This window comes from Anomaloglossus baeobatrachus, chromosome 3 (assembly GCF_048569485.1).
Source record: "Anomaloglossus baeobatrachus isolate aAnoBae1 chromosome 3, aAnoBae1.hap1, whole genome shotgun sequence".
Taxonomy (NCBI): Eukaryota; Metazoa; Chordata; class Amphibia; order Anura; family Aromobatidae; genus Anomaloglossus; species Anomaloglossus baeobatrachus.
Genome location: NC_134355.1, coordinates 510,579,810 through 510,603,340, shown reverse-complemented (window position 1 = coordinate 510,603,340; position 23,531 = coordinate 510,579,810). Strand labels below are relative to the sequence as shown.

General features: G+C 46.5%; 1 protein-coding gene across 1 annotated transcript; it reads right to left on the bottom strand.

Moving 5' to 3' along the window:
• Positions 1-401: 401 nt before the first annotated feature.
• SSR3 (signal sequence receptor subunit 3) lies at positions 402-17,943 on the bottom strand. Its single transcript, XM_075338576.1, has 5 exons — positions 17,741-17,943; positions 11,470-11,596; positions 8,357-8,455; positions 7,426-7,557; positions 402-566 (listed from the first exon to the last, which is right to left on the bottom strand). Exons 1-5 carry the CDS (start codon positions 17,871-17,873, stop codon positions 500-502), a joined length of 558 nt encoding a protein of 185 aa, XP_075194691.1. The 5' UTR covers positions 17,874-17,943; the 3' UTR covers positions 402-499.
• Positions 17,944-23,531: the final 5,588 nt, after the last annotated feature.

Sequence of the window (23,531 nt, the reverse complement as noted above, 5' to 3'; positions counted from 1 at the left end):
GAAAAGAAAATAGGGATCTCATTCTAGTGTAAATTAATGATGAATCCAGGTTTGGATTTTTTTTTGCTTGTTTTACTTCTAAAATTACATGTTAAATAAATTTTGGGGATTTCTTTGGCAATTCACCTTTTTGTAGACATCTACATTTTGTAGACATTTGCTTGTCCAGGTAATTTATGAAACTCTTACTTTGTAGGACATCTTACTCAAAGAAACAAATAGGATTTTAGATCTATATTTTTCATCCTTCAGCCTATGCACATACGGTTTACATTTTTAAACCAAACTTACATACCAACCATGAGCCTATAAAGCAATGCTGAGTTTCTGCTGATGAATGCCAAGATACAAAATGCCATTGTTTGGCAAATTGTGGAGAAAATGCAAGTAAAAACCTGAAGAGAAATCCAACCCGATCTTTATTGTACATGTTGTCTTTTACAAAAGAAAAATACATAAAACACTTTGTTGCACCAAACTCGATCCCTTGTTAGAGCATTTATTTTGATCCGGTAGACAGCAGTGCAATAAGGCCAGAAGAAGCACTGATGGACAGGATGTAGTTTCTGGGATAGAAAGTTAAGGGAAACAATCAAAACAAATACTGAAAGATTAAAACACAAAAAATAAAACAATACAACAAATACAAATTCACTTAAAGGGATATTCTTGTATTAATGTGTTCTGGGACTCATGTCCAGCTCCAAAATGGGGGTCCTCAAAACCTGCTCTGCTGTGAACGTATAGTTGGTCCCACACGTGACTTTCTATTCGCTTGTATGGATGATTCAAATACCGCCAAGTAAATGTGACCCAATAATTCTGAAGAAGGGTGAAAGGATTTGGAGCAGCAGGGATTTGTTTCATTTCCTGTATTAATCCATTGAGATATTTATACACAGATCTGGAATTTACACATCTTTATTGACCAATATATTACTCCCGATGTTTGTATGTAGATTTTATACTGTCTGGTACCCTAACTGGACAGTCGGTGCTCGTCATATATTGACAAGAGACATCACCAATCGGTCCTGCCAGCTCCTCACTCTTGGGTTACTCCTCACGATGAGTATTTGATACGTTTTTGATGTTCTGGATTTTCTGCCCCTATTACGTTACTTGTGTTTTAATCATATTTGTGATGCTGCAGTTTTTGTTTCGTTGGTGTGTCATGTTCTCAAAAAAGCCGCTTTATTTTGATACTTTCCAGTATTTGGCTTTGAAACGGTTTTATTAATACAGTTGTGCAAATTACAACCAATTTTAGTGTGTTTCTGCATCGGAAAAGTGCATTTTATACATCTAGTGGGGAAAATTCTGCATATAAAACTCGACATGCCTTCAATAGAAATTGACATGTTTTGGATTTCAAACACCTAAAGGTCAGTCTTTGCAGTGGACAAAAAAAAAAACAAAAAACAACACACTGAGCAGGAGATTTCTATAAATCCCATCCACTTTGCTGGAACTATAAGGCTATGTGCCCACGGGACAATGTATGCGTGGATATATCCGCAGGTATGTCCGCAGGTTTCCCGCATCAGCTCCCCAGAATCCGCAGCTAGGCATTGCTGCAGGATTCCAGCGAAATATCTGCGGTAAACCTGCGGACATTCGTGCGACTTAAGTGCGGAAGTCCCGGCCTCTGTCTCCATAGTGGAAAGGTGGGACATCCACAGGAATAATTGAGATCCGCAGGATATTCCGCAGCCGCACATACCGTAGCATCAGGGGTCGGGAACCTATGGCTCGCGAGCCAGATATGGCTCTTTTGATGGCCGTATCTGGCTCGCAGACAGGGCTCCTACCTGTCTATGGGAAGGATGCATGCACCGCGCTCCATCAGCCCGCGGTGCACGCTGATATTGGTAGTTCTTTGATGGCCTGATAAGCATTGGCGGCAGTGGTGAGCGGCAGGGAGCATGGACTACATTTCCCATAACTCCCTGCATAGCCGCGCCGTCTGCAAGCACGCACCTGCGTCCCCTAGTGAAGCGGCATCTGCCTCCTCCCTTGTGTCTCCCTTGGACGTTCCAGAAACCCCTGGCTGTGCTGCTGCTTTGAAGGTGAACATTATAACATGGAAATTGTTACACAGCCTCATGGTCAGCAGCAGTGAGCTGCATCAATAAAGGGGCTGTGTAATACAGTGTGTCCCACCAACCCCCCCTTCCCACTTCACCCCTGAAAATAATCCCACATAATCCATTATATAGCCCCCCCCAAAAAAAATAAAAATATGGCCTTAAAAAACATCTGCCACCCATATTACACTCTTGGGGGCTTTAAATTAATCTCTTGTGGGCATAAGAAACTGATTTAAAGGACCACTATCAGGGCAAAAATCTGTTCTGAGCGCTTCTTTACAGCTCTGGAGGTCTCCCAGAGCTGTAATAAAGCGCTCAGGAACAGCGCCCGTGCTATATGTTATTGGGGCGCTAGCCCCTGTTTTTACCTTCTCCCATAATGCAGCGATTCCACCCGATGACGTATCTGTGTGGGATCGCTGCATATACTTTCACTCTAGCACGCATGCGCCGCCGGCTCTGCCTCCTCGGCGCTTGCTGAACCGAGGAGACATGAGCTTCATAACTCCCTCCATTTATATTCGTTGTGCTCCGCAGCTCTTACTTCCGCGTTGAACCGTGCATCTTACGTCGTGCTGCCACTGGTGCGCATACGCTGCCAGCAGATTCCATTTACCTCTATGGAGAGAGAGGGAAGTACTTGCTCCTTTTAGCTAATAAAGCCCCTTTATACTTACCTATTGTTCTGACCTCAGATTTATGTCCCAGAAGAGGAGTTTTGACTGTTCCTGTCACAGTGTCTCTTCTTTGCTCAGTGACTGTTTTTTCATCGGAAAGACTGGAAGTTGTGAAGCTATCTGCGCCGTATTGGTGAAGAACACCAAGTTGAGAAGAAGCGACCTTCAATCAAATTGCAGACGCCCCCCAAGGATAAAATTTGAGGTAAGAAAATATCTAAACACAAATGGGGCTTTATTAGATAAAATTATGATGTTTTGAATGTAATAGGTACGTAGGCAGGGGTGGGTGATGTTGCTTGTAGTCACTGGGTGTAATAGGTATGGGTAAGGGAACACCACCTGTAGTCACTGGATGGGGGGGGGCTACTGGGGTGTAGTAGGTATCCCTACAGCTGACATCTTTCCCATATGGTGGGCCATGCTGGGGTATTGAAAGTGACAGCTGAACATGGCCGGCGTCAGCACCCGACTAACCCGTGACGAAAAGAAGACAGCTCTTCTAGAGGTCTACTAAAGTTCTATAGCACAAGGACCAAAAGAAACCTGGAGTTGGCCCTGCTTGCAGACAAATCCACAAATTAAAGAAATAATGACTCAGAGCCTTCTTTTCACCCCACAGTACTGCCCTTTATTGAAGAAGATGGCTAAAAGAAAGAAGGATGAGGAGTATCGTACTTTTCAGCAGGAGTGGACAGACGAATTTGCCTTTATGGAGAGAGCAGGTTCACCAGTTTGTCTTATATGCAATGATAAAATTGCATCCATGAAGCGGTCAAATATAAAGCGCCACTTTGACACGCGCCATGCTTCATTTGCATCGAAATATCCTGCAGGGGACAGCAGGAAGAAAGCCTGTCAAGAGCTGCTGTGCAAAGTGCAAGCTAGTCAGCAGCAACTTCGAGTTTGGACCCAACAAGGTGACTTAAATTCGGCTAGCTTTGTTGGTGCTTTGGCAATTGTCAGAAACGGAAAACCATTCACAGATGGGGAGTATGCCAAAACATTTATGCTTGATGTTGCCAATGAACTTTTTGATGATTTTCCGGATAAAGCCAAGATTATCAAACGGATAAAAGACATGCCTCTGTCAGCAAGAACAGTTCATGACCGTGCCATCATGATGGCAAATTAGATTGAGGCATCCCAAGTGAAGGACATAAATACAGCTCTGTTCTTTTCTCTTGCTTTGGATGAATCAACTGACGTAAGCCATATATCTCAATTCAGCATCATTGCAAGGTATGCTGTCGGTGACACGTTACATGAGGAAAGTCTTGCTGTTTTGCCTCTGAAAGGGACAACAAGAGGGGATGATTTGTTCAAGTCATTCACTGAGTTCACTAAAGAAAAAAATCTACCAATGCATAAACTTATTTCAGTGTGTACTGATGGTGCTCCATGCATGGTAGGAAAAACAAAGGATTTGTAGCGCTTCTTCGTGAACATGAAAAAAGACCTATCCTTAGTTTTCACTGCATCCTACATCAGGAGGCACTTTGTGCTCAGATGTTTGGTGAGCAGCTCGGTGAGGTGATGTCACTTGTCATTCAGGTGGTCAACTTTATTGTTGCCCGTGCTTTAAATGATCGCCAGTTTAAAACACTCCTGGATGAAGTTGGGAATAATTATCCTGGTCTGCTTCTGCACAGCAACGTGCGCTGGCTGTCAAGAGGGAAGGTGCTCAGCCGTTTCGCAGCTTGTCTGAGTGAAATACGAACTTTTCTTGAAATGAAAAATGTTGAGCATCCTGAGTTGTCAAACACTGAGTGGCTCCTGAAGTTCTTCTATCTTGTAGATATGACTGAACATCTGAACCAGCTCAATCTGAAAATGCAAGGCGTTGGCAATACAGTTTTATCGCTTCAACAAGCAGTGTTTGCATTTGAAAATAAGCTGGAACTGTTTATCGCAGACATTGAAACAGGTCGTTTAATACACTTTGAAAGACTGGGAGAGTTTAAAGATGCATGCACAGCAAATGACCCTGCACAACATCTTGATATTCAGCAGCTAGCAGGCTTTACATCCAATCTCCTGCAATCATTCAAAGCGCGCTTTGGAGAATTTCGTGAGTGCACTCGTCTTTTTAAGTTCATCACTCATCCACATGAGTGTGCACTGGACAGCACTGTCCTGAGTTATATCCCTGGTGTCTCCATCAGAGATTTTGACCTACAAGCTGCTGACCTGAAGGCTTCAGACATGTGGGTGAATAAGTTTAAATCACTTAATGAAGATTTGGAAAAACTTGCACGACAGCAAGCAGAGTTGGCAAGCAAACACAAGTGGAGAGAAATGAAACAACTCCAACCCGCGGACTAGGTGATTGTCAAAACTTGGAATGCACTTCCTGTCACATACCAAACACTGCAGCGTGTGGGTATTGCTGTACTGACAATGTTTGGCTCTACCTATGCATGCGAGCAGTCTTTCTCACATCTAAAGCACATCAAGACTAACATACATTCACGTTTAACGGATGGAAGTCTCAACGCCTGCATGAAGCTAAACCTCACCACGTATGAACCAGATTACAAAGCCATCAGCAAATCCATGCAGCACCAGAAGTCACATTAATGGTAGGAAGTATTCTATTCATCGTTGGTTAGCAACAGCATTAAAACGTTATTATGTTATAAAAAAAAGAGTTCGGAGATTTGTTGTTCTTTAAAATTAAATACAAGTCAATGTGTGCACTTTATGTACAGTGAGACTATTTAATAAAGTTCAATTATTTATTACGCTGGGTGTGCCTGCTTGTATGTACCACTTTAAGTAGTAAATGCTTTAGTTCCCTATGGGTCTGAGCCTCTCTTTTTTGTTCATTTTCTGTAAGACCAACACTTTTAAAAGGGCCACTGACAGATACAATTGCTCCAGCGGTCACTTAGTACACAAAGGAGTGTTCCTCTCTGCTGCACTAAGCCACCGCTGGACCTAAACAATAATTCGCTGTAAAATAATAAAATAGATAATTGACATAACTGACAATGCGTTGTGTGACATGTCCAATATTCCAGCTTCTTTCTTCTGCGAATGCCTCAAAGCTGGCATTCTCTCAACATCAGGTGGGAAGAATGCCAGCTTCCAGTCATGCGCAGGAAAAAAAAGAAGCCAGACTGCTGGACTGATGTCATGCATCGCAAGTTCACAATGTAAGTTATTTGATTTTTTTACTGCTAATTACCATTGTTTCAGTCCAGTTGTGGCTTTATACAGCAGGGAGGAGCATTCCTTGCTGTACTAAGTGAACATTGGAGCGATTGATCTGTCAATGGCCCTTTAAACATATTGTACGGCTCTCGCGGAATTATATTTCAAAATATGTGGCGTTTACGGCTCTCTTAGCCAAAAAGGTTCCTGACCCCTGCGTAGCATGGATACAGAACTCCCCATGTCCCATAGGATAATATGGGGAGTGTCTGTACTTTCTAAAACTTGCGGATTTATCTAGAAAATCCAGATAAATCCGCAGGTTTTCCGTGGCAAAATCCGTGAGTGCATTGTCCCGTGGGCACATAGCCTAAGGCCATGTGCCCACGGGAGATCGCACCTGCGGATGTATCCGCAGGTATGGCCGCAGGTTTTCCGCAGCTGCCCGCCGGCATCCACAGCTATTTTCAGCTGCGGTAGTACAGCTGCGGTAAACCTGAGGACTTTCATGCGATTTACCTGCGGACGTCCCGGCCTCTATCTCCATAGTGGAGGGCCGGGATTTCCGCAGGCAATTCTGCAGGAATACTTGACATGCAGTTACGTGCGGCTGCGGGACATCCGAAGCATGCTCCGCAGCCGCACATTCCGCAGCACGGACACAGCACTCCCCATGTCCCATAGGATAACATGGGGAGTGTCTGTACATGCTAAAACCTGCGGATTTATCTGGAAAATCCACATAAATCCGCAGGTTTTCCGCGGCATAATCCGCAGAAGCAAGCTCTCGTGGGCACATAGCCTAAGACACTGTGTTTTTGCACAGCAGAAATACACAGTCAAAAAGTCACAAAAAAAAAACCCCTCCTTTTGGAAACAACCTCAAACTGGGTTCATATGTGCAGCAGGAAAAAGGTTTTCTTTTGTGCACCCATTGACATGAATAGTAATCTGTTATGACAGGGCAACTAGCGCCTGCTGCAATGTTTTCCATGTGCAGATTCGCTCTGTGAGAACCATAGCTCATCTGCACTGCCCCACTGAATAACATTGAGTGCTGTTTGATTTTTATGAACAGAGCTAGGCTCAAAAATAGTCGGACCTTATACTGTGTAGGCGCCAATTACAGAAGTCAGTAGTCTGATATCAGACATGGTTTATGGACGTTGGAGGGAAGCATTAGTCTGAATGTATAAGAAACATCCAGCAAGACCATGGCAGTGAAGAACAGTCACTAGTACGATCCTATTCACGAAGGCACTTCAGGGATGAGTGTATAGTTCATCAGACATTACCTACCTAAAGTAACTGCCACAGAACATGAAGCAACTCTGCACAGACACTCTTCACCTAAATTCACTGATGTTCTATATACTCATGTATTACCCAACTCTGCTCTTAAGGAGATCATAAAGATATAAAGGCAACTAAAGCTAAATAATAAAGACCTACAGGTCTCAATCACCCAAAATGTATACGCCATTGTCAGAATGAAAGGATACACTGTAGGGTTGAAGTTCTTCAGCAAAAAGAATGAGGCAACAATGACGAGGACCAGGAACAATGTGTTGTTGTAGAAAATGGAGAAGGTCGTGGCCTCATAATCCGCAACCTCGTTCTTCTTCCAAAGAATCCTTCAATCAGAGAACAAAAAAAAGAAATTAAAGTCTGTACAAAATGTGATGCTTATATTCATTTCTTACTTTCTCCTTCACTGAGACAATTTGTGTAAGCCATAGTATGGAGACTACATCAAAAGGAAAATCTGGAAATTTATGTTTATAGGACACATTGATTTAATCCTAGAACGCGCAACCATAGAAATCTACAATAGATAACAAGTAACCTAGCCAGCCTGCGAGGCCCCGGGTATGCGTTCTAATTCAGGAGTTGGTTTGTTTTTCATTAAAAAAAAAATTCTAACTAACTTTCCCATTTGCTTTACAGTTCCTCATCATTCCTTATGACCCCCCATGTTAAGGAGTCATTAGCGGTGATAACACATCAGGTGACTGCCGCACTCCATTGTAAAATTGCAGCAATGTATGTGAGCAAAATTGGGCCAAAATGAGCAATGAGTAACCCCAAGGGGGCTAGGGAAGAGTCGATTAGGTAAATATACTGGAATGGTCATTCCTGAGAAAAATCTTAAAGCCTCATTTAGACGAAACATGACCCTAGTACAGACTGCAATGTGCTGACTGCCAGGGGTTCTTCTGACCCCATCTTCACAGCCTCAAACATACATTAGGCTGCTGAATTCAGGTCTGGAGACCACAAGTCCATACATCAAGGTGTGGACATGTGAAGAGGGGAATTAATGCTAAGTGACAAAGCCCTATCTAAGGGTGGCATGAACAAATGGAAGAGCTGCTCCAATATGTCACATTGTGCGTATGGATATGCGGGCAGCATACTATCCAGGTCTCATACCTTTCATCCTTTTCCTTACGAGACATCTTCCTGTTGTCAGCTTCAGACAGTTTGCGGGTTACTTCCCTGGAGACGGCATCTTCTCGCTTCTGGGCCACCCTGAAATAGAAAATGAAAAATTCTAATACTAAAGGCCGACAAGAGCTCAAGTCATTATTTTTTAACTATGTAAAGGTACGTTCTAACAGAATACAGTATCAGTACAGAGCACAGGCTTAACCACCTGAAGGAAAGGACTTTTTTTTTTTTATTTTTGCAAATTAATTTTTTGCTCTCATGCCTCTAAGAGCCATAACTTTTTTTCTAGCTGACATAGCCAAATAAAGGCTTGTTTTTTTTTATGATGGGGTTGTGGTTTTGAACGGTGCAGTTCATTTTGGGGTGTCTTTAATGGTTATATCTGACGTGAAAGAAATAAACGTGGCTAATCACGAACAGGAAAGTAATTGCCCGACACCATTCAGCGCCAGCACAAAGCAGTCACAGACCGCTCTTGATTTTGTCACCATAATGGAGGCTTCTTTTCTGCTCTCCGCTGTAGTTAGGGCAGGACAGCTAACGTACTACGTACTACTGATTGACACTCTGCTCCACGCTGCCTAACGGGGGGAGCCAGCTGTCAATCAGTATGATGTCGGCGGTCCTGCCCAGCCTACAGAGCAGAGCGGATGAGAAGCCGTGGCTATGTTGAAGCAACGTAAATAAATAGACGATGCTTTCTGAGACTGCTCTGATAGAAAAGAACGACGCCATGCACAACAGGCAGGCAGATACAACTACCTGCCTATTTATGTTTAGACCACGGGGGAAGACTTTTCTCCTTATGGAGATCTGACAAACCAGTCAGGCTGTCAGTGGAGAGGGGACTTATAGCTGCAATGCCCCTCTGGGAATTATTCAAATTGTCTCTCCAGGAAAGGAGACAAACTCTAGCGTCACCTATTGGAAGCAGCAATCCTAAAAGTCAAAATTGGCCTTTTAACAAGCCTTTTCATATGACCTAGGATATATGCCAGATCAGAATCCCAACTTGCAGACACGGTCTCCATAAGGAGAATAGTCTTCCCCCGTGGTCCCCACATAGCTTCTCATACAGCCAGATCAGATACCCACACTTTGCACTGACGAGGGGCAATCACCCCAAAACACCGTGTCTGCAAATTGGGATTCTGATCTGGCATATATCCTAGGTCATATGAAAAGGCTTGTTAAAAGGCCAATTTTGACTTTTAGGATTGCTACTTCCAATAGGTGGCGCTAGAGTTTGTCTCCTTTCCTGGAGAGAGAAATTTGACTTTATGTTTAGGCACATTTTAGTTTGTGTTTTTTTTTTATTAACTCCCAGATATATCCTTTAAATCGTTCATTGTACGGTAAAATTACCCACCAGCATGATTCCTCAGGTCAGCACAATTATACCGATATGAAAACATGTAAAGAGTTTCTTTATTTTTTGTTTAAAAATAAAAAAAAAAAAATGTTGCCATTTTGTGAGATCTTATTTTTTCCTTTGTAAAGCTTTGTGGTGCCGTGTTTCTTGTGTGCTGAGCCTTTTTTGGCTTCATACAACATGTTTTTAAAGGGAATCTATAACCAAAAATTGCAGACCATCCTGCAGGCATCATCTTAAGAGCAGGGGAGAGGAGAAGATTGATATATAGTCTCGTGAGAAAAGATTCAGTATAATCTGTGATTTATTCCTCTGATCTTTCTGGGGGTTTCAGTCCAGTGGGCGGTCCTATCAGTGACTGACAGCTATCTATGTATAAAATGACATGGCTGTCAATCACTGACAGGACGGCAGACTGGACCAAACACACCAGAAAGATTACAGGAGTAAATGATGAAATCACAGGTTATACGGAAACCTCACAAAACTCTATATCCCTGTACTCCTCTTCCCCAGGTCTCTACCATGATGTGTGCAGATTAGATGGCTTTTTAATGGCGACACGATCCATAGTCATTCTATAAACCTAGTGATACCAAATATGTATCGTTTATTTAGGTTTTATTACTTTTATTTTATGATAAATTAGATTTTACGAAAATCATTTTGTGTGTCATATTGTAAGAGCCATACCTTATGAGAGCTGTAATAGAGATTATTATTTAAGTGACAAGCTGCGGTATGTATTAGTGCCATGCTGGGAGTCATGACACTTTGGCAGCTTTTAAATTACTTTTTTTGTATGAAAAATATTATGAAAACTTCAATAATTATTTTTTTTGGGTAGTTAACTGATGCAATGGTGTGCTCATTTTATGGTTTGCATTGCTATGGACAGGTCCTTGGCAGGGAATGAGTTAAAATATTTCTTAACCTCCTAGAAGCTGCGATGTCTTGGTCTGGACTAGGTACTGCAACACTACAGCATTGAAGTATATAGTGGAAATGATGGTCCCCTGGGACTGGGCTTCTTAGAAGTACCTAGATGGGTTTGACGGGAGCCTTCAGCATATACCGCACTGCAGGGAGGCCCAATGCGAGCTGATGCACTTACACACCAGGAAGCAAGCCACTTAAATGCCATTGTCAGTGGCATCTACATGGTTAAACATCAGCTATAGGAGCTAGCGCCAATCGCTGCTGTTACAGGCAGATGCCAGCTCCTAAGCACACTCCATACATACAGACCCTGATGTGGCCAAACAGTTCAGTCTGTGTGAGCCATGGGAGTCCTATTGTAGTGTATTGGCCAATTCAAGTCCATAGTTTTGGTCCATGTGCCGTTTAGTTCACAACTGACTGCACAGACCTCATCAATGCCAACACCCACGAGGAACACAAGTCAGTGAGGGAGAAAGACAATACAATCACGCAATTATGAACTATTGGACTCTGTCCTGTGCACAAGAGTAATGGGTTAAATTGTGCCAAAACCACCAAAAAGTGGCAGCGATAGGTCCAAGAGGCCAGCAGTTAAGGCCATGCATATCCTCGGGGACACACGTTCACTGTATACATTTGGAGGTTTCCTCTTTAAGCAGGGAGCCCCCATTACATAGAGCGCTTCACTTTTAGAAGGGATTGCTATTTAGGTAATGTCATTCCATATTCCGGCGGGTTCACTACATACAGTCATACTGGAGATTGATGCACCATTACTTACTTGTGCTTAAGTACAAATTTAACGTTCTTGTAAGCGAAGGCCACGAGGTACGTGCTGACCAGCGTCATGACCGCGTAGAGAACAGCGGACTGGACCAGATCCATGTGCCATATCCTCCAGTACAGCCCTGAAAATGAGCACGACACGGTGAGACGTAGCAGACCCTAAACCTATATACACATACACATTTCTGCGACAGAGGGATAGCAAGCGATTGTTACTGACCGCACATTCATCCTGCATGGTACTGTGCATGGCAGCACACCACTTACCACTTACAGGAGGAGCTATATCTACCAATGCCCTAATACAGCTGACCCCACTATGACAGGCAGTCAATATTCAATACATCAGTGGCGACATTATGATTGGGTTCTTCTTTCCATAGTCAGGTCGACTAATGTGTTTCCACTGAACCTGTGCACTGCAGGCGGGGTATAGAGCGCAACGCAAATGTGGGGTGTCAATGGGCTGTCGTGGCAGCCAGGAGCCTACTGAAGGGTCACCACATACAACCTTATCAACCAAAAGCTATAGGGCCTGATTCAGCACTGCATTACCTCCAGGGTTTGGTGTGAATCTCAGCGGTTTTATGATTTGTGACACTTTCATCAAACGATTTCTGCCTTTCACCAGTGAGGTGAAGTGCGGCTTTTCCAGATGTTTTGGACCACAGATTCAGTTTTGTTTTTTGTTTTTTTTTATAAAGATTTGCAAAATTTTGTCTTTTTTTCTATGCCAGTTAAAAAAGTCACAGCTCTGCAAATTTTTTTTAAAATGTGTAAGGCCGAAAAAAAAAGTGGTTTGGAAAAAACTCATGAAGCGCATGCGCTATCTTGATGAACCTGACACAAAAATGTCTGAACAAGAAGTGACAAAGGGAACAATTCGTCCCTCCGACCGAGCAGCATCGACATTTTCATATCCAAACTCCCTCCCTGACCAGCCCCGCGTAACATCATCCCCTAAAATCATGTGTATAAAAAGAAAAAGCATTTATAACCTCCGCTTTTCCTTTGTAAATTAGGCCTTGAGTAGTCGATGGAGCACTTGTTTCCCCAGCCTAGTTGGGCCTCTCTCCATGTTATCACACCCCTATGGACGCAACATGATTTCCATGAGCCGGCGTCACTGCTGCCCCTGGAAATATTGCGGCTCATTTTGGCACCGTCAGTGAGCCTCAGAGGCAGGATGGACGTGTCCCGGCTCCGGAGAGTGCACTGCACATGATTGCACCGCGCTGAAGTGGTTTTGTTTTTTCCTCGCTATTCTGGAGAGGAAGTTTCCCTTAGACGCATGTACAGCACCTTTGCAGCCATACCGCGCCTTGGACCTTTGGTTTATCATCAGCAGCACAGATTGAGCCACGTTTTCCCCTTTCCTTCTCTAATTCCTGCAGCCTTAAGCTTCATGGATCTTGCAGCAGCTGACACCGTTCTCACACAGGTTATGTGTCACATCCACACAAGGTGAGCGGTTTTAGGCCCTGTGCGCACTTGCCGGTTTTGCCGCGAATTTGCTGCATGTTTCGCTGCAGAAAATGTTCATAACATCTCTGCAGTGATTTACCAGCAAATCCTATGGGGAAAAAAAATGCTGTGCGCACTATGCAGATTTCGACAGCTGCATGTTTTGCTGCGGGATTCCCGCAGCAAAAACAATTGCATGTCACTTCTTTTCCGCAGGTCCCTGTGGTTTCGAGGGCTGGCAGATAAATCACCCGCTGACTCTGGGTCGGCGGAGGATTGTCCCCCGGTGTCTGGCCAAATGCTGCTACCCATATACAGTTTATGGGGAACAGAATCTGGCCCAAAGGGGTAGGAGCAAGCACTTCATACTCACCAATGACCGGGCGGCTGTCACACTGCTCCCGCGGCGGCTCTTTCATATTCCAGAGCCGGCTCATTATTCCATCTCATATTCACTACTGCTCACCGGTGGCTGTGATTGGTTGCAGTCAGACACGCCCCCACGCTGAGTGACAGCTGTCTCAGTGCAACCAGAGCTGGCAATTAATAAATAATTAAAAAAAATAAATAACGGAGTGCGGTCCCTCATTTTGATAACCAGCCAGGATAAAGCCTTACAGCTGGGGGCTGGTATTCTCAGGATGGGGAGCCTCACGTTATGGGTGAGCCCCCCAGCCTAAAAATATCAGCCAGCAGCCGCCCAGAATTGCCGCATCCATTAGATGTGACAGTCACGGACTTTTCCCGGCTCTTCCCATTGCAGTGATGCGGTGGCAATCGGGGTAATGAAGGAGTTAATGGCAGCAGCCCATAGCTGCCACTAAGTCCTAGTTTAGTGATGGCAGGCGTCTATATGACACCCCCTAATCACTAAACTGTAAGTGAAAGTAAATAAGCACAAACACCCCAAAAATCCTTTATTTGAAATAAAAGACAAAAAAAGCCCCCTCTTTCACCACTTTATTAACCCCTAATAACAGCCCTCCAGGTCCGACGTAATCCACGAGATGTCCCACGACGCTTCCAGCTCTGCTACACCTGGCACTCACAGTGAGCACCATAGACCATGACTGCTTATTGTGAGGGTCAGGACGCAAGTGAAGTGAGCCGCCGGGATCAGTGGTGACTTCACTCGTGTGCTTTGCAGTGACAGGTGGAGGACTCCAGCGGTCACTGCACATCAGCTGACTGAAGTCACCGCTGATCTTATACTCACCTTCTCCTGCGAGGCTACCTCCGGACACTGCTCTCCTGCTTCCAGGCCACGGCTCATGCATATGCAGTGCACAGCTGACCCGCAAACAGCAGAGCACCGGAGGCAGCCGCGCGGGACAAAAGCATGGCCAAGAGACTTCAGCACCACGGACAGCAGGAGCGGGGAGAACTGTGAAATTCCGCAGGGAACAACCTGCGGCAATCCCGCAACATACTGCATGCGGATTTTTGAGTTTTTTTCCCGCAGGTGCGGAAATCTTAAGAGCCTGTGGAATTTTCTTAAGAAAATTCCATTTTCTAGTGCGCACGGGGCCTAAGTCTCTTATTCTTATCTTTATATTGGCTAAGACCCTACTAAGCCATTTTCTCCACAGTACTGGATACAATATATGGAGAGCACACGCTATATACTCCACTAGACAGACAGTCAGTGCGCACACGCTATATACTCCACTATACAGTCAGTGCGCACACGCTATATACTCCACCATACAGTCAGTGCGCACACGCTATATACTCCACCATACAGTCAGTGCGCACACGCTATATACTCCACCATACAGTCAGTGCGCACACGCTATATACTCCACCATACAGTCAGTGCGCACACGCTATATACTCCACCCTACAGTCAGTGCGCACACGCTATATACTCCACCATACAGTCAGTGCGCACACGCTATATACTCCACCATACAGTCAGTGCGCACACGCTATATACTCCACCATACAGTCAGTGCGCACACGCTATATACTCCACCATACAGTCAGTGCGCACACGCTATATACTCCACTATACAGTCAGTGCGCACACGCTATATACTCCACTATACAGTCAGTGCGCACACGCTATATACTCCACCATACAGTCAGTGCGCACACGCTATATACTCCACCATACAGTCAGTGCGCACACGCTATATACTCCACCATACAGTCAGTGCGCACACGCTATATACTCCACCATACAGTCAGTGCGCACACGCTATATACTCCACTATACAGTCAGTGAGCACACGCTATATACTCCACTATACAGTCAGTACGCACACGCTATATACTCCACTATACAGTCAGTGCACACCCGCTATACACTCCACTATATAGACAGTGCGCGTGCACACACACACTATATACTCCACTATACAGTGCGCACACACTATATACTCCACTATACAGTCAGTGCACACACACTATATACTCCACTATACAGTCAGTGCACACACACACTATATACTCACTATACAGACAGTGCGCACACACTATATACTCCACTATACAGTCAGTGCGCGCACACACACACACTATATACTCACTATACAGACAGTGCGCACACACTATATACTCCACTATAGTCAGTGCGCGCACACACACACACACACACTATATACTCACTATACAGTGCGCACACACTATATACTCACTATACAGTTAGTGCACGCACACACACACACTATATACTCACTATACAGTCAGTGCGCACACACTATATACTCACTATACAGTCAGTGCGCACACACTATATACTCACTATACAGTCAGTGCGCACACACTATATACTCACTATACAGACAGTGCGCACACACTATATACTCACTATACAGACAGTGCGCACACACTATATACTCACTATACAGACAGTGCGCACACACTATATACTCACTATACAGACAGTGCGCACACACTATATACTCACTATACAGACAGTGCGCACACACTATATACTCACTATACAGACAGTGCGCACACACTATATACTCACTATACAGACAGTGCGCACACACTATATACTCACTATAGTCAGTGCGCACACACTATATACTCACTATACAGTCAGTGCGCACACACTATATACTCACTATACAGTCAGTGCGCACACACTATATACTCACTATACAGTCAGTGCGCACACACTATATACTCACTATACAGTCAGTGCGCACACACTATATACTCACTATACAGTCAGTGCGCACACACTATATACTCACTATACAGTCAGTGCGCACACACTATATACTCACTATACAGTCAGTGCGCACACACTATATACTCACTGTACAGTCAGTGCGCACACACTATATACTCACTGTACAGTCAGTGCGCACACACTATATACTCACTGTACAGTCAGTGCGCACACACTATATACTCACTATACAGTCAGTGCGCACACACTATATACTCACTATACAGTCAGTGCGCACACACTATATACTCACTATACAGTCAGTGCGCACACACTATATACTCACTATAGAGTCAGTGCACGCGCACACACACTATATACTCACTATAGTCAGTACACACACACACTATATACTCACTATAGTCAGTGCACACACACACACTATATACTCACTATAGTCAGTGCACGCACACACACTATATACTCACTATAGTCAGTGCACGCACACACACTATATACTCACTATAGTCAGTGCACACACACACACTATATACTCACTATAGTCAGTGCACGCACACACACTATATACTCACTATAGTCAGTGCTCGCACACACACTATATACTCACTATAGTCAGTGCACGCACACACACACTATATACTCACTATACAGTCAGTGCACGCACACACACTATATACTCACTATAGTCAGTGCACGCACACACACTATATACTCACTATACAGTCAGTGCACGCGCACACACACTATATACTCACTATACAGACAGTGCACACACACACTATATACTCACTATACAGTTAGTGCGCACACACTATATACTCACTATACAGTTAGTGCGCACACACTATATACTCACTATACAGTTAGTGCGCACACACTATATACTCACTATACAGTTAGTGCGCACACACTATATACTCACTATACAGTTAGTGCGCACACACTATATACTCACTATACAGTTAGTGCGCACACACTATATACTCACTATACAGTTAGTGCACACACACTATATACTCACTATACAGTTAGTGCGCACACACTATATACTCACTATACAGTTAGTGCGCACACACACACTATATACTCACTATACAGTTAGTGCACACACACTATATACTCACTATACAGTTAGTGCGCACACACTATATACTCACTATACAGTTAGTGCGCACACACTATATACTCACTATACAGTCAGTGCGCACACACTATATACTCACTATACAGTTAGTGCGCACACACTATATACTCACTATACAGTTAGTGCGCACACACTATATACTCACTATACAGTTAGTGCGCACACACTATATACTCACTATACAGTTAGTGCGCACACACTATATACTCACTATACAGTTAGTGCGCACACACTATATACTCACTATACAGTTAGTGCGCACACACTATATACTCACTATACAGTTAGTGCGCACACACTATATACTCACTATACAGTTAGTGCGCACACACTATATACTCACTATACAGTTAGTGCGCACACACTATATACTGGCTGCTATCCACTCTATATTCCTATATACAGTATATCTCTGCTCCGCTGTGATCACGCTCTGCCTATAGACCCGCTGCGGGGATGCCACGTCTGTGGAATGAATGAGCGGCGCTCAGGCCGCCTGCGCCTCTCACTTACAGATCGGGATCGCGGACACGATGAACGCGTTGCCGAAGAACAGGGCCGAGGACTTGGCGGACAGGTTCCGGCTGAAGTCCTGGAGGAGCAGATCTTCCTCGGACTGCTGCTTGCTGCTGCCTTTAGGAGCCATGATAGTAAAGGAAGGAGGGGAAACGACACGTCTCACTGTGACTGACCCTGCCCGGCCGCCGTCACACCTCCACTACTGATTCGTCAGCATTTGCGACAGGAAGCGGAAGTCTTACTGGTGGGCGGGGCTACGCGACAGGGTACGTGTGCGCCAACAAAGCACGGTTGCGTCTAGAATGGAGTTGATTTTTTGTAGTGATGGGCAGTCCGGCTCTTTTTGATGAGCCGGCTCATTCGGCTCGGCTCACCAAAAAGAATCGGCTCTTTCGGCTCAAAAAACGGCTCTTTTTTTAAAAAAAACCCTCTGCTACACCTTGTGATGATACAGAACCTCCCCTGTACATTGGGAACCTCATTCTACACCCTTGTATGTATCTAGTGAAGCAGTAAAAACAGTTTTTAGCATTCTTGTTTCCGTTTCCTCAGATTGTCAGCTCTTCTGGACAGGGCCCGCGCTCCTCTTTTATGTGGTGTTTTTTGTACATGTCCTTTCTACATTAGTCAGTGCTCTGATATGTGTCGCTCCTACAAAAGATTATAATTCCTGAAAATAAAGGCGAGTTGCAATTACTGTGCTGCCTGTCACTATATGTGCAACACACACACACTGTACACACTGAACACAAAGGACACACATACACACATTGTACACACATACTGTACATACTGAACACAAAGGACACACATACATACACACATTGTACACACACACTGTACATACTGAACACAAAGGACACACATACATACACACATTGTACACACATACTGTACATACTGAACACAAAGGACACACATACATACACACATTGTACACACATACTGTACATACTGAACACAAAGGACACACATACATACACACATTGTACACACACACTGTACATACTGAACACAAAGGACACACATACATACACACATTGTACACACACACTGTACATACTGAACACAAAGGACACACATACATACACACATTGTACACACATACTGTACATACTGAACACAAAGGACACACATACATACACACATTGTACACACATACTGTACATACTGAACACAAAGGACACACATACATACACACATTGTACACACATACTGTACATACTGAACACAAAGGACACACATACATACACACATTGTACACACACACTGTACATACTGAACACAAAGGACACACATACATACACACATTGTACACACATACTGTACATACTGAACACAAAGGACACACATACAGATGTGAAGCCCCACAGGTGTTGTATCGGTGCATACCTTCAGGGACTCCACGTAGCTGGATCTGGTCACAGGTAGGGAATCTTCAGTGTTTGATCGTGACGCCACTCTCAGTATTTGCGGTCAGAGGGGACCGCCACTGCAGGTTAGAGGACGCCTGGGGCTGATGGTGGGTGCAGTCGGGTGTAGTAGCCTCCTGAGAGTGAGGCAAGCCCCAGGGCCCTTTGTAAAGCTGTAGTACCACAAGTCGCAGAATGACCACACACAGGCAGAGTGTCTTTCAGGGTTTTTACTCACATTTGATGGCAGGGTGAGTTACCCGGGCGTAGCTGGGATGAACCAGGTGGGAACCAGGTATCCTTCCGGCTGACTGTATGAGGGTGACTACAAACTCGCCTTCCTTAGCCCTTGGTGGTTTGGGGTGACCCCGACTTTGAGTCCCTATGGGGGTCACCCAGGGAAGATGCTCCAAGCCTCTCTCCCCTTCTTGTGTTGCCGTGTGCTTGTTCCCCGGGCCAGGCCACTCCAGCCTCTTGCCTCCTGTGACCTATGGGCCCTACTTGCGGTTACGTGGCTGCGGCTTTTGGTTGTTGTGGTGTGGGCTGTAAGAGCCCCACACCGGCAGGTTTAGCAGGGAAAGGTGAATCTATCCTCGCTTCGGGATCTGCCGCCCGGTTGGGCCTGGTGCTCTCTAGAAGTCTCCTTACTTCCCACTCCGTGCACTCTCTAGCTGAAGCTGGCTTTCAGGCAGCACTCCTAGTTGACCGTTCTCCCCGTCTGTAGTCACTGCGCGGGCGCTGTTAGACAGCATCTGCCCCACAGGTCTGCTCCTCTCTGAGCCCTCTGGAGTTCTCCTTCTAACTGACTCACTGCCCCTCCTCTCCTGTTCTTGCCTACGCCACCTAGCAACCAGACTCTCCACCACACCCCTTGAGAGGAGATGGAGGCTTTTTAACCCCCTGCCACTATTCCAGTGGAGGTATAGGCTTTGCCCCCTCCTGGGATCCCCAGGGGTCCTCTCATGGGTACATGTGTGAGACCTGATCACTATGCGCCTGTGTTCCACACCCCGGTCAGCCTTCTGGATTACCTGTATTGTACTGTCCCCAGCATGGGTGCAGCACTCAGTGGTGCCTGACCAGGTCAGGGGCGCCACATTCCCCCTTAGTTATCACCAGCACGTCCTCGGGCTGCAAGACAACATTTTAAAATGCATAAAACGTTAAAACATGTAAAACATTTTTAAAACCACCAGGTATCAGACATCACCACCCTCCACCCACAAGTCCGTTAACCCACCCAAAACCCTCTCAGGAGGCAGGTCACCGGTCCTGTTGGCAACCAGGTCTGGGCCATCTACTTCCCCAGACCTTTCCTCCAATCTTCCTCTCCCGTTGGCCGCGACTTCAGCCACTTCTGGCAGGATGTAGAGGCGGCTTTCATGGGCTGGTGGTTTCAGGGTATACCTGGCCTGGTGGATCCGCGCCGTCAGCCTCTTCTGGCAGGATGCAGAGGCGGCCTCCACAGTTGGTGCTGACCAGGTACCCTCTTTGTGGTGGTGAGCCAAGGCCCCATAAACAGGCGTGCTCTCTGGTCGCAGGTGAGCCAAGGCCCTTTTCTACGGACGGGCCCCCCTGGTTGCAGACGAGCCAAGCCCCTAAACAGGCTGGCCCTGGTGGTGGTGCCACTGGTGTAACTATTTACACTGCGAGAGTTTGTGGCTATAGCAAGTTCATAGCCTTAAGTTTATTTCTCACAATAGTTTTTGTGGGCACATTCTTAAACAATAACGTTGCAAACTTTTCAAAACTTTAACTGGTCAAACAGTAACTTCTCTTCTTACTTTACTTTTACTCCTCTTTTTCACTAGGGCGAGGGCACGTTGGGCACTGGCACCTGTGACTTTCCTGCTCTTTGTCTCTGTCTTCATCTGTGGTTACCTCATCTGTAGGATCTTTATCTTTCCTTTCTTGGTCTGCATCTGATTCCTTTTCTGTATCTGTTTCTTTATCTCTGTCTTGTCTTTCTTGTCTTTCTTGTCTTTCTTGTCTTTCTTGTCTTTCTTGTCTTTCTTGTCTTTCTTGTCTTTCTTGTTGCAGGGGATGGCTGTAAGGTTTGTTGGGACATAGCGTTACGCCCAGAGCATACAATCCTCTTTCGCCTTGATGCAGGGTGAACTGAACGGAATCTCCCATCTTTAGATTTCTGCAAGGGTGTCCTCTTGGCAGATGAGCGTTCACATCTCTGCGGTTTACAAATATCCCTTCTTTTATTCCTGGTGCTACAATGAATCCATAGCCGCTTTTCAGATTAAAGTCTTCCACTACGCCATAACACAGGGGTCCTCTAGCCTGGCTTTTGGACTCTCTCAACAAACGCTTCTCCTTTAGGTCTCTGGCGGTGACTGCTCTCTGTTCAGGAGACTGGGGTGCTGGAGCAAACTGTGTTCTTCTGCGCCGTGTCTTGCGGGCTGGATCCATGCCTGTGGGCTCCCAGGTGAAGCTCTTAGGCAGCTCTTCTTCTGCAGAGGGGGTCAGGTCCTCCTCGTCCCAGCGGGAGTATGGCAGCATTTCCGGCTCTGAATACACAACTGCTACTGGTGGCACTGGAGTCGGAGTCAACCCTTCTGCTTCCTGGCCTCCTCTCCCCCTTAGTTCTTCCTGGCACTCCAGCTGTGGCAGTGCCGGGGATGGATGCTCTTCGGCCGGCCCAGGTGAGGGACTCCTTGGTGTAGCTGCTGCAGGAGTTAGCAGGAGACTCTTTGGGGTATGCGGAGGGGGTATGTATTGGCTCACCAACCATTGTGGAAATTTGGCCTCCAGGTCAGCCTTCATCTGCCAATATGCAGGGTCTTCACCCACCGTGGGCTGCCTATCAGGAACCTCTGTGGACCGGGGAGCGGTGTCTGCTCTGGCCTTACAGGCCGGGGTAAATGCTGAGGTAGTCTTTCCTTGGCGGGCCGCGCCTGGCATGGCGGCGGCCTGGTCTTGGCGGGCCGCGCCTGGCATGGCGGCGGCCTGGATCAGTGTCGCTGTTGCAGGGGGCTCTGTGCAGGCTGGGCTGGACGTCGCTGCAGCAGTCTGGGCTTGGCGGGCCGCGCCCTGTATGGCGGCGGCCTGGTCTTGGCGGGCCGCGCCCAGGATGGCGGCGGCCTGGTCCTGGCGGGCCGGGCAGGGCATCGCTGCAGGGACTGGGTCTTGGTGGGCCGAGCAGGGCATCGCTGCAGCCGCTGGGGCTTGGAGGGCCGCACCTGGCGTGGCTGCGGCCTGCTTCAGCGTCGCCGCACCGGACGCCTCTTCAGGGACCGCGGACGTGGCAGCAGGGGTCGGGGCACTTGCGCGGGCCGGGGCATCATTCGACTCACCCGTTGTTGGTAGCACTGGGGTCTGCGTCGTCGCCGTCCCGCCTGACACCCGGCGCGCAGCTCTCCCTTCATAGGCCCGAACCGCCGCGGTCATCTCCTGCAGTTCCATCCGTTCCTCCCGAATCTGCTCCACGACCCGGGTCTCCAGCCGGTTGCAAAACTGGGCCAGCTCTCGGTACCACCAGGCAGCGGAGCCTGGTTCTGGGTTCCTGCGGTCAGACGCCATTTCTTCTGCGCCGTCTTCTGCACGGTCTCCCAGCAGTGGACTCTTCGCTGCCTCCTGTAACAAGCTGTCCAGTTTCTGCTCTGCCTCTTTCAGCAGCTCCGCTCCCAGCAGCAGGCTTGTGGCTCTCTTTCCTTCCCGCCGTCTCTCGACGCTTCCACTCTCATAGCTGGCAAGGTCAGAACTCTGCAGAGGATCTCTGGGTAGCCACACCTCTTCGTGGGCGGTAACTTCTTCCAGCGCGGGCTGCTGTTGTTTTTCAGCGCGCTTTTCATGGTGGCAATATGGCGGCGCTTCCAATTTTTCAAGCGGACCGCCTAGGCACATGGTCACCTGTCTGAACAGGTCTAGTCCTTATCCTGTTCGTGACGCCAGATGTGAAGCCCCACAGGTGTTGTATCGGTGCATACCTTCAGGGACTCCACGTAGCTGGATCTGGTCACAGGTAGGGAATCTTCAGTGTTTGATCGTGACGCCACTCTCAGTATTTGCGGTCAGAGGGGACCGCCACTGCAGGTTAGAGGACGCCTGGGGCTGATGGTGGGTGCAGTCGGGTGTAGTAGCCTCCTGAGAGTGAGGCAAGCCCCAGGGCCCTTTGTAAAGCTGTAGTACCACAAGTCGCAGAATGACCACACACAGGCAGAGTGTCTTTCAGGGTTTTTACTCACTTCAGGTGGCAGGGTGAGTTACCCGGGCGTAGCTGGGATGAACCAGGTGGGAACCAGGTATCCTTCCGGCTGACTGTATGAGGGTGACTACAAACTCGCCTTCCTTAGCCCTTGGTGGTTTGGGGTGACCCCGACTTTGAGTCCCTATGGGGGTCACCCAGGGAAGATGCTCCAATC